Consider the following 11,761-nt stretch of genomic DNA (forward strand, 5'->3'; position numbering starts at 1 on the left):
AAATTATCTTGTTGATAGCTAGCATCATGTGACAGTTAATTAGGTGTAACAATGTAAGTAGGATCATTTTCTGACTTTGAACTTTGTACTTATTTTGGCGTTTTCTGCCTTTAATGAAGATAAGATGCTACTTCAAATTAATTGTCATTCGATCGATAAAGTGTATTTCTAATCAAAGAAACTGTAATTTTCCAACCAAAAGCAATTCCAGTTGAATTACAATATAAGTCACCAAAATTAGGACTTCAACAAAGATAAAATGGTACTTCAAATTAATTGTTATTCTGATCAGATAAAGTGTAATTCTAATCAAAAAAAGTGTAATTCTGATCACACAAAGTGTAATTCTAATCAAATAGACTTTAAGTGTGAACACACAGTGTAACTTTAACAAGTGAATGTTATAACTTGTGCGTAATTATCCAACCAAAAGCAATTCCAGTTGAATTACAATATAAGTCACCAAAATTATGACTTTAACAAAGATAAAATGGTACTTCAAAATAAATGTTATTCTGACCAGATAAAGTGTAATTCTAATAAAAAAAAAAAGTGTAACTCTGATCACACAAAGTGTAACTTTAAGTACGAAATGTTATAACTGGTGAATAATTATACAACCAAAAGCTTGTCCAGGGGAATTACAAAATAAATTAGCCAAAAGGACCTCATGGTTGCGCAATTATACATCAGAATTACAATTACTCTTACTCTTCTTCTTCTTCTTCTTCTTCTTCTTCTTCTTCTTCTTCTTCTTCTTCTTCTTCTTCTTCTACCTCTTCTTCTTTTTCTTCTTCTGCTTCTGATTCTTCCCCAAATGATGCCCCAGATGCTGGTGGAGTAGGTGGGTGCTGTGCAAAAGGGTTAGGACAATTACTCTTGTCGTGATTCGCTAATTGCTTGCAATTTTTACACATGCGCTTCGGCTTCATCGCCAAGGCTATTGCTTTAGTCTTGCTCGACAAGAGTCTCTTTCCACTTCCCTTATTTTTCGATCTCTTTGGTGGAAATATAGTTACTTCCTGAGTAGTAGAACACCCAATAAGCGCAACCATTTGCTGTTCTTTACTCATTTGTGAACCTAATGGTGCCAGTTTGTCCTTAAAATCTTTTATGAGAGACGAAAAGCTGTCAACTACTTCCTTGCTTCTTCCCATCAGTATCCCAACTGTCTGGTGTACTTCGGACCACATTTTTGACATGGAAATCTGCTTGGCATCTATTATATCAATCTCTTCGGCTGGATCACCATTAAAATTGAAGAATTTTGACCGGAGTGCATCTTTACACCATCTGTTCACAACATACTCATCCGGTATAGTCTTCACTCCGTTAGATGAGTAAATCCATATTATATGCCTGCACAGAATTCCCTTCCTTTCAAGCATTCTGCAGCTGCAACTTGCTTTATACGTAACTAGTTCACCAATATATAGTAAATTGTTAGATAGTCAGAGCTATATATTTCGTAATTACAATAGGAAAATGTGTAATTTCAAGTAAGAGTTAGTGTAACACTTTTCATTTCTAAAATTACACTTTTTGTTGTTAGAATTACAGTTTTTGTTATTAGAATTATACTTTTTACCATTAGAGTTACACTTATTTATATAGTACTGAAATTACACTTTTGATTGTTAAAATTATACTTTTGTCTGCTAGAATTACACTTTTTAATATTACAGTTTCACTTATTTACATAGTCTCGTTGAAGTTATACTTTCTTTCCATAAGGTGTTTATTTTTTTTATCTAGAATTACACTTTTAAACTTACTAAGTGTCACTATAATGTAACTTTAACCAGGAAAAAGATCAGAATTTCAGTATTCAAGGCTTTTACCTGGGCAGTACGTAACATCGTAATTCCTGTCCCTGCTTGCATCTCTTACAGTAGTCACCTCTAAAGAGTCGATTTCGGCAAAACCTCTACTCTTACATGTATCAATCGAATACTTGGCCTCCTCTTGGAACTCCTTAAAAACTTTATGAGTGTACACCTTTGCACCGTCAGCCTCAAGAGCCAAATGCGTCTCCATTTTAGGAGAAGTGTGCTTGTCTTCGTTGTCAAGCTTCTTATGCGTATGCCGTTGTTGGTCCATAACACTCTTAAAACGCAGCAAAAACTCAAGCAATGTACCTGATTTGCCCTCAAATATTTTAAAAAAACTATTTTCACTCTACGATCTTTGGGTCGTCCTCATAATGACTCCCATCTCTAGGTCCCTGCAATGTGCAATTACCCACTGGTTCCTTTTCGAGAACATTTCTTTAAACCAGTCAATGTTATTGAGTCCATGTTCTTCGCCTATCTCTTCCCATCTGGCATCGAATTCTGCAGCTTCAATGTCCCCATCCCATATAATGGTATTTATTTTCCTTATAAATACAATATAATCTTCTCTTGTCACCCCATACTTAGTAGGCACTTTGTTCATGATATGCCACATGCAAAATCGGTGCCTCGCTTTCTTGAACACAAGTGGCACCGCTTTCAAAATGCCTGGATCCTGATCGGTAATAATATAATTAGGCTCCTTTCCACCCATTGCCACTAGGAAACATTTCAAAACCCACTGAAAGGAATCAGCGTCCTCATGTGCGACAAGAGCTGCACAGAATGTGACAGACCGCTTATGGTTATCCACCCCGGTGAACGGTGTGAAGGCCATATCATACTTGTTGGTTGTATACGTTGGATCGAACAACACACAATCCCCAAAAGCAGAGTAAATCCTTCTTGCAGCACTGTCAGCCCAAATAGCTCTACTCAAGCTACCGTCAGAGTCAACATCATAGTCAAAGAAGAACCCTTCCTTATTTACAGCCATTTCCTTAAAGTGATCTATGAACAATTGGCCATCCCGTTCATAAATGTAACATTTCACATTTCTGTGAAAGTTCTTAAAATCATTTAGGCTAGCTCCAATGTTCTCAAAACCTTTACGTGTTCTTTCAACATTTTGTATGTCTTCGTTGCTCCTATCTTCGGCTATAAATGAATGATATACTTTAAGGCATCAGCATAGGAAACATCTTTATGATGCCCCAAATAAGTGTAATTTTAAAAAGTGTAATATAAAAAAGTGTAATTCTAACAGTCAAAGGTGTAATTCTAAAAATCAAAAGTGTAATTTCAGCACAATATAAATAAGTGTAATTTTAATAGAACAAAGTGTAATTCTAACAGGCAAAAGTGTAATTCCAAATAAGTGTAATTGTAATAAAAGGCTAACTAGATGACACACCCTACAATTATAAAGGATAATGATTTTCTGATAATTAGTTGAGTTACATTTGAGCTTTAAATGAATGATATACGTAAGTGTAACTGTAACATAAAAACTGAAATTTCAGCACTATATAAATATGTGTGACTGCAATATAAAAAAGTGTAATTCTAACAATCAAAAGTGTAATTTTAACAATCAAAAGTGTAATTTCAGCACAATATAAATAAGTGTAATTTTAATAGAACAAAGTGTAATTCTAACAGGCAAAAGTGTAATTCCAAATAAGTGTAATTGTAATAAAAGGCTAACTAGATGACACACCCTACAATTATAAAGGATAATGATTTTCTGATAATCAGTTCGGTTGCATTTATTTTGTAAATGAATGATATACGTAAGTGTAAGCGTAACATAAAATGAAATTTCAGCACTATATAAATATGTGTGACTGCAATATAAAAAAGTGTAATTCTAACAATCAAAAGTGTAATTTTAACAATAAAAACTGTAATTTCAGCACAATATAAATAAGTGTAATTTTAATAGAACAAAGTGTAATTCTAACAGACAAAAGCGTAATTCCAAAAAAGTATAACTGTAATTACCAAAAGTGTAATGTTAGATAATAAAAGTGTAATTTCATAGATTGGTGTCATAAATAGAGAGCCAAAGACTACCTCAAGCACTCACCCTATAATTATAAAGGATAATCATTTTGTGATAATCTGTTAAGTTGCATGACAGCTTCTGAAACTCTCTGTCCCTGGTTGATATGAGCTCATGGTTGTGTCCTGCATGAAAGAGATCAGTGAATAACCCCACATTCTTCATAAATAATCGAATCCTCGCTTTGCATCCCACGCGCCTGACTTTGTGCTTTCGCACCCCATCCTGACGCCCACTTCTCTCTATTTCTTTTTTATATTTGAACCCTTCTCGGTTGCAAACCAACAGCTTTGACTTGATTTCCCCGTCACGCCATCTTTTGGGCGTGTATTTCCGTACATCGAAACCGCAAGCAATTGCATAGATCTTATAGAATGTCACTGCTTCCTCAATTTCCGAAAATTCCTGCCCAATATATGGTGTAAACTTTTCTTCTACTACCCTGCAAAATTCCTCCTCATTTGGCTTTCTTTTGCTATTGTCTTAAGCAGTATCTGTCAATGGTTGAAACAATATTCTCCACAAGCTTCATCTTAGACAACAAATATGTAATTTTAATAAAGAAAATTGTAATTTAAACAGAAGACAACAAAAAGTACAACTGTCATCCAGCCCTAAAGTGTAAGTTAAACATTAGGGGTAACTTTAACAAACAAAAGTGTAACTTCAGTGAATAAGAGTGTAATTCTAGTCGACAATGTTGTAATTCCAAATATTAGCGTAATTTTAACAATAATAAGTGTAATTTCAGTGAATACAAGTGTAATTTCAACAAATCATAATTTTAGTGCAAAGAAATGTAACTCTAGTCGACAATGGTGTAATTGCAAAGATTTGTGGCAAATTTAAAGGAATCAGCATATCAAACATTTATCTGATGACCCAAATAAGTGTAACTTTAATCAAGAAAATTGTAACTTCAGTAAATTCAAGTGTAACTTATCCATTTCTGCAATAGAATAGTTTTATCTTTTCAATGATGTAACTCTAATTTCAGAAACTGTAATTTTAACTGAAATATGTTTAATTTCAAGTAACAAAAAGCGTATTTTCAAACACACGTGTTGATATGTAAATTCCAGCGGGAAAAAAATGTCATATTTGAACCTAAAGTCAAACTTAAACCTATTACCAAAATACAAACAATTCACTCTTTTTAACTACATACTCATTGATGGCAAGATTTTTTTTGTACATGAATTAGGTTCTGACCCAAAACTTGCTCTACACTCTACAAAACTTGCTCTACAAAACTTATTCATATGTATGTTCATTGTTTTCAAGTATTTCATTTTTAATATAGAGAGTTCAGATTTATAAAACATAAACATATAAAAGAATTATTAGATGTAAATAATTACCATCCATCACTGTTACAATTTGCATGTCAGCCATTGTTGATGTTGGAGTACGCACTTTATCAGGCTTGTTGTTGTTGTTGACTCAGGATCTTTGTGTACCTTTGATATGCTGAAAATGGTAGGATCAAAACAAATTACTTTATTTGCTACAAATTATGACCATGTAAGATTACCGCGAGATATCAAATTGTTGTTCATGTTGGCAAATTGTTGTTCTTGTTGAAACGGGATTTTAAATATTGTTGAAGGGCGGTTTTTGGGATGTTATCGCCATGAAAGAGAGGAAGAAATTTGATGTTTTTTTTTTGTGTATTTTAAATTTGGTGGTTGTTGCTGATATTGTGTTGAGGAAGTGTTATAGAAAGTACATGCATGTTTACAATAAACAGTGGGTAATAGCTTTGTCCCCTGACACAACCCCTCTCTCATGCTAACCCTATTTTCCTTTTTTTTTTTTCCAACGCCTAATGACCCTATATTACTCCCTTCATCCAGACGCTTGATTTAGGAGATCATATGGCTCTCATAAAGACTTAGGGACTCAAATATTGTGAAGGACTTATTAGAACTTGACACTATATATATATATATATATATATATATATATATATATATATATATATATATATATATATATATATATATATATATATTCGATAAATGCTAACCATATCTCTTACCCAATCCATTATCTCATTTTTCTTTCAATCCCTCCAAACCCTAAACCTTTAAAACCTAAACTTCAAACTTCCTTCAAAATAATGGATCGGAACATTACTTTAAAATTGATAACGATCGAGTACAACAATTGTTTCATACATCGCTTAGAGGAAATCGAGAGGAAGAACAACCTCTTCCTTGCTAATGTTCAGATCCCACTCAAAGTGGCCACCAATCATGGCTTTATGCCGGAGTTGGAGAAGATGGCTTCACGAGACCTCAAACTAGCAAAGGAGGAGAGGATCAAAATCATGGAAGAGAATGCCTCCCTAAGAGCCGCTCTTTCTCGTTTAAATTGTATGTAATTTAGTGGGCATGCATGATGTCAATTAATTAAGTATATGAATATTAAATGTGGGTTTTTTTTAATACTTTTCATTTCAATCGGTTTTATTTTCATCAATTTTCTTTGGTTTGGCTTATATATAACATATCAATATCTATTAATAGTTAAAAATTTGGATTGATTTTAGGTTTCATTTTGTATATTAAATTACTCCATATAAATTATTTTGATTTGACTAAACACAACACAAAAAGAATTACAATTGATTTGATTTGATTGTGTGTGCCGTGTAAGCAAGAAACGAAACGGCAGAAATTTAGCATGCATGCATGTAGTTGATTTGACTTCCAATTGACAATAATTAAACACATCATGACTAATTAGAAAAAAAAATGTCTTTCTCCCCATTATAAAAGGGAAATGACACTATTTTACATTCATTTACAAAGAAAAACCTCCCTTTACAACACAAATCCTAGATCTCATATATACTTGGAAGGAGGAGTCCAACCTTGTTCACAACTCTTGTTTACTAATTCATTCATCAAGGTGTTTAACCATTCTTTCTTTTTTACTACTCATTTCATGAAGGTATTTAACCATTCTTTCTTTTTAATGAAATCGTTTGTATAAATTTAAAACTGTAAACGATTTTTGCATGTATGTGACAATCAATTTAATAACTCGTCAATCATAATCAATTTTTAATTGAATATAAACGGTTTTTGTCCATTTTGGCGATGGGATATGAATGGTTGTTATCCAATTTTCTTTTTACATAAGGTTTTATTTTTAATTTAATTAACTCGTGTGGATTTCAGATGGTTAGACAATTCATTCCTTTATTAGTACAATACACGATCGATCACAGAAACAAACTCGCTCGGTTGCAAGAGATTGACACTCAGTTGGCCGATCTAATCGACCGAGCGAGGGAGATAAGGCAGCGGGCAATAAGTAGAGGGATGCAGGACGTACAGGGAAATATGGAAGCTTTTATACATGATGTGAGAGCTAATCGTGAAAAAGGGGAGATTGAAATGCGCAAAATTCAATTGGAGCTTGATCAACTTGAATTTCTTGGTTTTTAGTTAGGTTAAATATGGTTTATATAGTATTTGTAAGGATTAAAAGGTTGGTTTCTATTTTACAATGGATCTATGATTATCAACTAGCCATTTTCCTTTTGATCTCATCATGAGTCCTGTTATTTTTTATTTTAATTACTATCTTACATTCTTCATTAAAAAAAGAACCGTAATTTACCGATGTGTGATGACTAAATTTAAGCCAAAAAATTTCAGGCACATGAGTAGAACACGAGCAAGCGAATAACAAACGCAACACTACACCAAGATCTTATACTGCTACAATTCATGATTCGATTTAAGTTGGTAGGCCTGATGTCAATTCATGGAATTTAGGATGATTGTATGTTATAAAGTCGGTTATTCATTATGATTATCGATTAACTGACTTGGGCTAATTCACTTTGGTCATTATTATTCATTGAGTATGTTTGTATGTTATAAAGCCGAGCATTAGAACTGGCTGAAATAGGGGAAAAGTTGAATCAAAATATAGTCTTATAGAACAATTTGTGTTCATTCTATTTATCAACTAAGTGACTTAGGTCGTCGGTCACTAGGCCCATTATTACTCAGTTAAAGAATTGTGTTACGTATGTGATTTCAAATGGGCTACATATTTCAATTGGGCCATTTTCATCGATTAATTTATTTACCAATTCTGCTGCTCGTGAACATTTGCAAAGTTAAGTTAACACATTAGAAATTAAATTTATTCCTTTTTGCAATTGATTGATTTTAAGTTTTTAACACCAAAATAATCAAGCATAACAAAGCGAGACCGAAATTAAAAAGATCAACAACGAATACGGAAATAGTAGATTAGAGAAGTATTGTCACAATACAAATTGATAGTAATAGTACAAATACAACCCATGATCAACAATGAATACAAAATTAAAGCTTCTTCTCTTATTTATGTAGTATTATCACAATACAAATTGATAGTAATAGTACAAATACAACCTATGAATAATACAATAACCGACGACCAAACTTTTCTGATTTGGTAGCACGTAACTTCTGAGATTTCAATTTAATATTTTCCGACTTCAATTGGCATAACCTATCCTCCGGAGAGTTGTTGATAAGTCCATTTTATATACACTTGAACCCCATATTTTAGCTCCATTTTGTATGTCATTATGCACTAAACTTAGTGATTTTGAGCTAATATTGCTTCCTAGTTGTATTTTGCATGCTTCGCCACATTTTGTAGGTATATGAGCTTTTAGGAGCTTAATCCTGCGCATTTTCAAGTAAACTAGAAGCTTAACTAACAAATAAGTAAGATGGACCAACTTGAAGTGATGTTTGGACTTGCATGAACAAATGTTGTGGATTGAAAAGAGAAAATGGAAATCAAAGTCAAAGGAAGTCAAGCCCAAATGCAAAGTCCACACAAAGCTCTTAGGATGCTCAACATGGGATGCTTCATAAGATGCTAAAAGGATCTTAAAACCGAAGATTAAAGGCACATTAACAACAAACTTTGGATTCCACAAGACTTTAATCATGCATTAATTGGAAATTACCCGGATAGTGGTAACCCCGATCGGGGTGGCCTGTCCCCAATCGGGGACGTGTGATTTTGGGTTATTTACGTTTCAACTTGAGTCCTATATAAAGGGGACTCGACACAACCATTTTACACACCATTCCATATACATTTTTCACATAATATTCTCTCTAAGTCTTAGGTTAGTTTAGTCTTTAGTTTAGTTTAGTTTAGATTAGAATTACTTTTAGTTTTATGTTACAAACATTTTACCTTAAGCATTTCAATATAATTTCCATTCAAGTTCATTTACAATTTACATTTCAAGTATTGTTCTTCCAAGTTTCATTTCCATTTCCATTGCAAGGTATTCCTATTCATATTTTCATTATGTTCATCATTTCATTTGTCATTAGTTTAGTTTGCATTTTCATCATGTTAGAGTAGTTTTATTGGTCTAAGGAGTAAGGGAAGCCATGCATGATTAATTAATATGTAAATGTCAAAACGAGGATAAGTTAATATTGTCTAATTATTTCTATCACATGTTTGCGCTACAACGTTTAATCTTTGGTTATTGGCCGTAATCGTAGATTAAGTTTGTTAATTTATTCTATAAGTCAAGAGGCACGGAATCGGATTAGACTAAGCATGTGTAGTAGGACGACTTAGTCATAACAAGAGTTTCTCTAGGACCCGGTCTATGGTTGACACTAATATCGTAAGGTGAGTGTCTTTAAGCCTAAACATTTATCATAAAATCAACTTCCTAACTTGACATGAGCATTTACATAATTAGCATGTATGACCCGACCTCCCTAGACATTTTCTTTATTATTGTTTTATCATTACATCAAACCAAACCAATCAATCAATCGTTAACCTACCGAGATAAAAGTTCAATCCATAACAACTAATTAACAACTCCCGTCTTCTTGTGGTTCGACCCCTACGTACTACATTCATTTGTTTTGCTAGGGTATAAATATTATCTTTGCATAGGTGTGCGATAGCCTATCAGTTGTTTAGATCAATCAACCTGTTCATGTTATGATCAACCTCCATGCTTTCATCTCATACGAAGTACCCCCAATATTTCGTCTAATGATGCATTCAAAATTAATTAGAGTTATAAACATAGATATCCTACTAATTAAATTAATTAGAGCTATAAACATAAATATACCTTCCATAAGGTACAACGATAAAAACCTCTCTTTGTTAGGCCCATTTTTCTTCTCGAGTTGACTGATTGGAACCAAGTCATTTGAACAATGTGAATCGCAAGAACAAGATTGACTATAACTCATATTTGAAAGATGATGGTGGTGTCGATAAAATTGAAATATAGTATGAGATTTTAATAAATAAATATGGATTATTAGATTTGGAAAAAAAATACTCATTTTTTTAAGTTAGAGAAAGGAAATAATAGATGGATAAAATAAATAAGAACCAAAAATAAATATAAGAGAGAAAAAATAATTAGTATAGAGATTATAGTATAAAAAAAATAGATTAATATTGCTAATAACCTTTGAAAAGTGGAGCAATTAAGAAATTGTCTCATTTTGAAATTGAAATTCAAAATTTTCAAATTTAACCCTCTAAAAACTGATTTGAAAAAGATTACATATGGTCCCTACAAAACTCTACGTGGCGCGCGTTCATTGGCCTGTGTACCAAGGGCCTTGTACACCCAATGTACATGTAGCCTTTTCGTGTACCCCTCTTATTACTTTTTGTACCATTTTCCCATCAGCTTATAATCGGTCTCTCAATAAGTCTCTCACTAAGTTTATTGAGAGGCCGTCTCTCAGGAGAAGTACTGATTAATTTATTAATTAATATGTATCCTTAGGACACATGTTAGAAACTGAATAAAAAATTACATGAACAAATGAATGAAATAGAGAAAGCATAGTACTTTTTAATATTTTGAAAAATTAATTGCCAAATATATAATCCGTAGGTTGCAGTTAGAGGTGACCATTTAGGCGGTCTACCCCGTCTGACACATGGACCGTCTTTTCCACACCTCGTTAACCGCCCCCACACCGGGACGGCCATAGGCCCCACTTTCTAATAAGGTTTGCCCTTGCTAATTGAAAAACTTATTCCGGCTTAGTGTCATAGCATGACAAATTTGACCCTGAACCGGTATGTGACTTGTTATAGTCGACCTTAGCTAGCCCGACCGACCCGCTTTGTCCCACGATTCCACAAGCTGATCCAAGGTCAAACAGACTAGGTCCGATCCTAGTCCGAAACCTGCATGTAACCACCTCTAGTTGCAGTAGCAACCTCCGCTCTCCATTTTTAATATACGACGGTTTGTTTGTTTTTTTTTTTATTATGTGAGCCTGACTTTTAGAAAAACATAGGCCCTGTTTGGCAATCAGCAGATTGATATTAGCAGAAGCAGGTTGGTCAAGCAGATTATAAATGACAGGTTGGATTAACAGGTTTGACTAGTATATTTCAATTAGCAGATTTAGTAGAAGTGTTTGGTAATTAGCAGATTTTGGTTAATAGATTGTTGTATTTATGTGTAAATTGTTGACGGATTCATATTTCACAATCTACTAATGTGAATATGCTAGATAGAGCTATTTACCAAATACTCAAAATAGTAGATTGATAAGTCAAACATGCTAAAAGCCTTGAATATGCTGAAAATTTTCCAATCCACCATTTACCAAACACCCTCTAATATGTCTAAAATTAGGGCGTTCCTAAGAAAATATATTCATAATATTTATTCATGTATTTCGAGAATCAAAAAGAAAATATAGTGTCTCGAAATTTGAAAAATTACTTATTGGAAATATAAAATAAAATTAATTGTTTAGGGTAATGTGGGAAATAAAAGGTCTATGTATTTAATGTTCCTATAAATAAACGCTCTACG

The 11,761-nt window shown here is 33.1% G+C and overlaps 1 protein-coding gene across 1 annotated transcript; it reads right to left on the reverse strand.

Moving 5' to 3' along the window:
- Nucleotides 1-172: 172 nt before the first annotated feature.
- LOC141617077 (protein FAR-RED IMPAIRED RESPONSE 1-like) lies at nucleotides 173-5,292 on the reverse strand. The gene is made up of 5 exons (XM_074434246.1): nucleotides 5,259-5,292; nucleotides 2,242-2,990; nucleotides 1,842-2,106; nucleotides 777-1,417; nucleotides 173-181 (listed from the first exon to the last, which is right to left on the reverse strand). The coding sequence occupies exons 1-5, from the start codon at nucleotides 5,290-5,292 to the stop codon at nucleotides 173-175; spliced, it is 1,698 nt and encodes a 565-aa protein (XP_074290347.1).
- Nucleotides 5,293-11,761: the final 6,469 nt, after the last annotated feature.

This window comes from Silene latifolia, chromosome X (genome assembly GCF_048544455.1).
Source record: "Silene latifolia isolate original U9 population chromosome X, ASM4854445v1, whole genome shotgun sequence".
In the NCBI taxonomy this organism is placed as follows: Eukaryota; Viridiplantae; Streptophyta; class Magnoliopsida; order Caryophyllales; family Caryophyllaceae; genus Silene; species Silene latifolia.

What these genes read in the sequence shown, in the direction of transcription:
- LOC141617077 (XM_074434246.1), bottom strand. Translation starts at nt 5,292, where the DNA reads ATGGCTGACATGCAAATTGTAACAGTGATGGATG. An exon ending in AATTGTAACAGTGATGGATG is followed by an intron (nt 2,991 to 5,258) that starts GTAATTATTTAC and finishes ATTCATTTATAG; the next exon opens with CCGAAGATAGGAGCAACGAA. An exon ending in TCTCGAAAAGGAACCAGTGG is followed by an intron (nt 2,107 to 2,241) that starts GTAATTGCACAT and finishes CTGCGTTTTAAG; the next exon opens with AGTGTTATGGACCAACAACG.